Here is a 6,000-nt window from a genome sequence, read left to right as displayed (position 1 = left end):
AGAGTGACCAATTTCGACTGTCCAGCCATACAGGTACTTCAGCAGTCGGCAGTGACAGATTATCTTTTGGAAAGATAGATCCCATGAGTTCGATGGACGAGAGCTTTGTACTCCGCGTGCTCAATCGGTGAGTTGGGACAGATCTTAACTCGTGTCGAGGTAAGGACGATCAGGTCGTCGTCATCAATTTCCGGACTGATCGGGATTCCGTAGGGGATCGTGCGAAAAGATCATTCGGCATGCTTTGTCATACGACGTGTACACGGGATCCATTCGGGATACAAGGTGGGACAGATTTTTCGTAACTTTTGAAATTGAGGGAGCACGCCCGCGGTCGACGGTTACGCGGAGACGCGGGTAGTGGAAATAGTGAGAGAAAAGATTAATCGTATGAGCTAATGTATCATGATCGTCATTACGTGCATTTCGGAACAGAACAGGGGAGGAGCTGGGGATCAAAAGAGTGAACTAGTACTACAGTGTTATCTCGGCATTTTGCAATGCTCTGACGCATGTCAACTAGTAAGCGCCATAAGGAAAAGACGAGTCATGGCACATGAACCAGGGTCGTACAAAATTAAAAACTAGCTGTTATTAACTCAAGATCTCTGGAAAGGTACTAAGATGGAGAAGTTGGCAACATTATTTCATTTCATACATGATAAGATAATTAGTGCTTGCTCGCAGTAAACATCGCACTGCAAGCATGGCCTCGCCTGATCGCCCCAATTTCAGCAGACAAGTTCGGGGAGGCGTATAGAACTTGCTGCGCATTATTTGATCTACAGCCTAATTAGTGGAAGGAGGTGTTCTTGAGGTGTGGCGGGGCGTTGTCAAAGGAGTGCTTCCTGGCCATGGAGACGATTGTCTTGTCGGCGACGATGAAATAGGCCATCCCGGCGACGGTGGAGATGATGAGCGCCTGCCCGGCCGGGTTCAGGTGCGCCTTTGCCCACGGCAGCATCCTCACGCTCGCCAGCTGAAATTACAGGTAAGAGGTAACACATTCGTGCTCCGCAGGGATATCTCGAAGAAGGCAAGAACTAAATGGCTAGCTACTAACCGTGGGGACTGCGGCTGCGACGGTGGCGACGGCCGCGGCCTTGGCTCCCGCCATGGCAGCCTCTGCAACACCGACAGGTTAATGACAATCAAGTTTCAGTGGACAGATACATTACAGAAGCTGCAATTAATGCACGACGGAATGGTATCTATACGAGCATTGCTGGTTACCTCTGGAGCAACGCTTGGCTGCAGCGAGCCTCTGGTCCAGGTAGGCGCGGGTCACCGTAGACATTTTCGTGGGAGTGGCAGCTTGGTGGCACGAGACCGGAAGGAAGTGAACTAGAAGTAGAGCAGCAGCAGTGTGCTTTTTATGTGACCGTCTGAGAGTGAGATGAGATGGATAGGAGGTGTGCTCCGATTCGGCCGAGTTTATGTAGGCTGCAGGAAACCGGCAACCAGCGTGCGCACAAGAAGACGATAGATACAGTGGGAAGCGAGACCGTGGTTTTGGCACTTTGGCAGGCGAGCTAGCAATACCGGCGGCGTGCTGGGTGGTCGGCGCTGCGGCAGAACACAGGTGGCGCTGCCTCGTTGGTCATTTAAAAACCATCTCACGTGCGCCGCACTCTTCTGCAACTGGATAACAGCAGGCAATGCATCAATCCATCGGGGTTGGCAGGGAATCATAGGATAACAAATATAGGAGCATGTGCATGAGTGGGGTGTCAATTAAAGCATCACTTGTAGTGTTCTTAAATCTTCAAATCCTTAAAATAAATCATTTTTTACGGATTGAAACGAAAAAAAGCAAAGAATAGAACCCCTAAACCCTTAAAAAAAAATAAGGATTGAACCCGGGTTGCCCTCTCAATCTCTAAAAGTGAGGATTGAAGAGGGGAACCCATCCCTAGCCCGCACTCCTACCGGTCGACGCGCGGGAGGGAAATTTCCCCGCCTCCCGCCTCCCGCCACCCGCCTCCTCGCTGCCGTCGGCCGCCGCACGCCATGGAGGCCCTAGCTGCCTCCTTCCTCGCCCCGGCCGCCTCCTCCCTCCCTCCGCCCGTCGCCCCGCCCCGGCCCCGGCCTCGGCGACGCCCGCGTCGGCCCAACAAGCCGGTCGTTCCGAGCCAGGCGCAGGTGGCGCCGGTGGTGGCCGCCACCCACGTCGGCGCAAAGAGGCGGCGTGCTGGCCAGCACGTCGTCCACCCCCAGCCCGCCCCAGCCGCCGCCTCCGTCGTCCCGCCCGCCACGTCCCTCACCCCGCCCGCCTCCTCCCTCGCCCCGCCGAAGCCGCCCGCCACCAAGGGTCGGAAGAAGAAGCCCTCCCTTGGGCCGAAGGGGGCGGCGGGGCCGAAGGTGAAGAAGACCATCTCCCGGAAGAAGCCGGCTCCTGTGCCCGCCCCGGCCGTCGCCCCTCCGCCCGTCGTGCACGAGGTGAATGCCCGCCCCGCTGACATCATTCATGGGGCTTCTCGAAGACGCGGAGGTGGACATCGGGGCTCCTCCTCTCGAACCCTTTGGGTTTAGTGATGACTTGGAGGAAGAGGGTGATGAGGAGGAGGAAGGGGAAGATGAGGAGGAGGTGACCGAGATAGAGGAGGAGGCGTTCTCCACCGTTGGAAAACACACCGTGCGCTCGACAAACTATAGCGAGGACGAAGATATTCTCTTGGTTCGTGCTTGGGCACATGTGGGAATGGATGCAAGCACCGGTGCCGATCAAACCGATAAACTCTATTGGCAATGCATAGAGGACCTCTATTGCAAGATTAAGCCGAAGACCGGTGGGTACGACGCTCGTAGTTACCTGTCGCTACAAGGCCGGTGGGAGTTGATGAAGCCCCATTGTGCTCGTTGGAGTGCGGCAATGGACCAAGTGAAGGATGCACCGCCTAGTGGGACCGTGGAGAGTGACTATGTAAGTACATATGTGTTTTTCACATTTATTTTGATTTTCTATGCTATTGTTATGTATGTTTACTATGCTATTGGTGGGTTTGTAGGAGGCAATTGCCGACTTGAGGTACAAGGAGATGGCCGCTTCCAAGGGCAAAGCATTTCCATTTAAGCATGTTTGGAAAATTCTTTAAACTTATGACAAGTGGAAGTTGAGGGATCAAGAGACCGCACCCAAGAAGTCGACAATGCTTAGGATGGATGATAGTGATGAGGAGGAAAGGAACGAGTGCAAGCCCGAGGGAACCAAGAAGGATAAGCTAAGCAAGAAGATGGAAGGAGAGGCGTCAAGCATAAGGGAGAAGATGGAACATATGATGAAGTCAAGGAAGGCATTGATAATGAAGACATTGGAGACAAAGCTCCTTATCAACGAGAATAAGAAAGAGGTGAAGCTTGCACAAGTTGAAGCAAGGCGTGAAGAAGCCAAGCGCAAGGCCGACCTGGAGGAGAGGATGATCAAGGTCAAAGAAGCAAAGGCATGGAAAGAACTCATGGTGGAAGAGAAGGAGCACATAATGATGTCCAATAAGGACATTGATGAAGACCAATTGATGTGGTGGAAGGAGTACAAGGAGGACATCGCGGAGAGGAAGAGGATATTCTGTGGTGCGTCCTCTACTCTTCGAGGTGATACTCCGATGAGTGGTGGTGGCGATGGCAGTGTGGAGGACTCCACCACCGGCGAAAATGGAGGTGCTTGATGGACGTGGAAGTGGTCTAGGAGATGGCGCTGAGGTGCAACTTTTTGGTGATGGTGCCGATGAGAGGGGGAAGATGATGATTTTATGATGTAAACTATTAAACCATGCATCAATGATTTTCATTTCCTAGTTTGTTTCAAGGTTGATTGTGTTTTTCTAGTGATAATTGTGATATGTCAAATGACAGATTTAAGGGTTGGGGTTGCGGCAAAGACTAAACCCTCAAATTCAACCCTTATAACGGAGTATTCTGTTATAAGGGTTGGGTTTGAGGGTTCTAGTCTTTGCCCCTGTTTTTCAATCCTTAAAAGTGCCAAAAAATGCCAATTCTCAACCCTTCAACTGGTATGAGGGTTTGAGGGTACTACTAGAGATGCTCTTAGCGTGCACACCATCTCACTTCAGATTTGTCTGTGTGTGTGGGAGTTTTCGTCCTACCCAACCCGGTTAGACGCGTCGGAAATCAGCCCAATTTGACTAGTGGTTGAGTGCTAAATTTTTGTTTGTTGAGAGAGAGAATATCACATGAAACCTAAGTTTTGATAAAAATCACCCAGAATAGATATTATTTTGATGTTCCGAAATCTCCATTAGATGTTGATTTTGTTTCTTCAGCTCGTCCTTAGGGCGTCTCCAAAGCTGACCCGCCAATAGTTTCGATATATATCCGTTTTTATGTCCGGACGTAGTCCGTGGACGGTTGTCGAGGACAGGTAGACTTCGTTGACTATAGCATTTACTGTAGCTACAATTGTACAGTATACGAAGGAGATGTGCCTAAGCCCTAGGCCGTCGCTCCTTCTATCTGGGGCGTGAATCCGTCCATGTCGGTGGATATAATCAGGAGTCGGCCATTCAATTGTAGGTGCAAACATCCGCCTCTATTAATGATTTTCAAGAAATCAACTCAGCCAAATTAACCTTCCACAAATAGAAAATCTACCTTCCGTTGAATAGAAATCAACCTTCACTTATTTGAATCAATCTTCCACCATTTGACGTATACTTATAAAGAAATATTTACTCTCGTAATTTTAGGTGCGACAATGAGAATTGTCTAAAAAAATAGATGGAATTGGACCTAGAAAAACCATTCAGCTTCATTATGGATTAGGTATGACTGGGTGAAAATCCTTTTGAAGGAAGCTATTCAAGAACGGATGGAACGGCTTTCCCTTCAATAACAAATAAATTTTACATATGGGAATTGGTTGAAGTCGAGGGATTAGCTTATATAGATAGACGCGGCGGGGGCACGGTGTTTATCCGGTCTCGTGTTAGATCCTATGATTTGGTTAGTTAGCCTATGAGAACAAGTCACAAGTTATTTCCTCTTTCAATCAAATGAGGTACTTCCTCGGTTTAGAAGGCACGTTTGGAAAATCTCTCGGATCAAGGTAGTCAACGATTGGTTGTGAGATGTAGTAGGTGTATATGCTAATGCGCCTAATCAACTGGAAAAAATAAGAGTACTAATGCTTGAGCAGCAAATTAGGAGGGCGCATGCATGAGTAGTGCTAGTACTAATTAATAAGAGTAATTGCTTTCCCGCCTTAAACCTTGTCTATTTTGAAAACGCACGCAAGTTTAACCGTGCCTTCTAAACCGTGACGGAGAGAGTAATTAACGTGAAGTAACAGGGTAATAAATCTACATTTTTAATACAAACTATTAATAAACTAGTAGGAAGAAATATGTGTTTTTAATGTGGAGTAATCAATAGACGGTCCTAAGCTGCTCTCGCCCCAACCCGGACATGGGTACACGGCGGCTTTTGATTGGCCAAGCGCCGGACTCCTGTAAGGCCTCACCTTATCGACGATTGGTCTATCTCTGTCTACCTCAAGTGTTGCTTTGTTGCTTATCCTTTGTGTGCTTGCTACTTATCTTCAGCATTTGTGTATCTAGCCTTAGGTTGTCTGAGGTGGTGTTTGTAATCGTATGATTGTATGTGATCGTTGTTTTATATATAAAACGGAACGCGAGCCTATTTCGTCGTAAGCTGCAATGCACAACAGAATGGTATATACGAGCACTGTTGGGCTGAGGCAGGGACCGGCTCCCTCGTTGGTTACCTATGCGGCACCGCTTGGCGGCGGCAAGGTAGGCACGGGTCATCGTAGACATGTCGAGAGCAGAGTTTGGTAAAGGATCAGTAGGTTTACTAGCGTGAGTGAGACCAAGATGAGATGGGCAGAGCAAGAGGTGATTCTTTTCAGCGAGAGGAGGCATCGATCCATTTTGTAGGAGCATGTGCGTGAGTGCAGTGTCAGTCAGTGTGCACTCCGTTTTGTTGGCCATGTGATGTGCCTGTCCTGGCGCTCCCAGTTTTCGC

The 6,000-nt window shown here is 49.3% G+C and overlaps 1 protein-coding gene across 1 annotated transcript; it reads right to left on the bottom strand.

The window, feature by feature from the left end:
* Positions 1-570: 570 nt before the first annotated feature.
* LOC123412184 (early nodulin-93-like) lies at positions 571-1,415 on the bottom strand. Its single transcript, XM_045105125.1, has 3 exons — positions 1,234-1,415; positions 1,064-1,125; positions 571-979 (listed from the first exon to the last, which is right to left on the bottom strand). The coding sequence occupies exons 1-3, from the start codon at positions 1,295-1,297 to the stop codon at positions 794-796; spliced, it is 312 nt and encodes a 103-aa protein (XP_044961060.1). The 5' UTR covers positions 1,298-1,415; the 3' UTR covers positions 571-793.
* Between the last annotated feature and the right edge of the window lie 4,585 nt (positions 1,416-6,000).

This window comes from Hordeum vulgare, chromosome 7H (genome assembly GCF_904849725.1).
Source record: "Hordeum vulgare subsp. vulgare chromosome 7H, MorexV3_pseudomolecules_assembly, whole genome shotgun sequence".
In the NCBI taxonomy this organism is placed as follows: domain Eukaryota; kingdom Viridiplantae; phylum Streptophyta; class Magnoliopsida; order Poales; family Poaceae; genus Hordeum; species Hordeum vulgare.
This window is presented reverse-complemented; position numbering and strand designations above follow the sequence as displayed.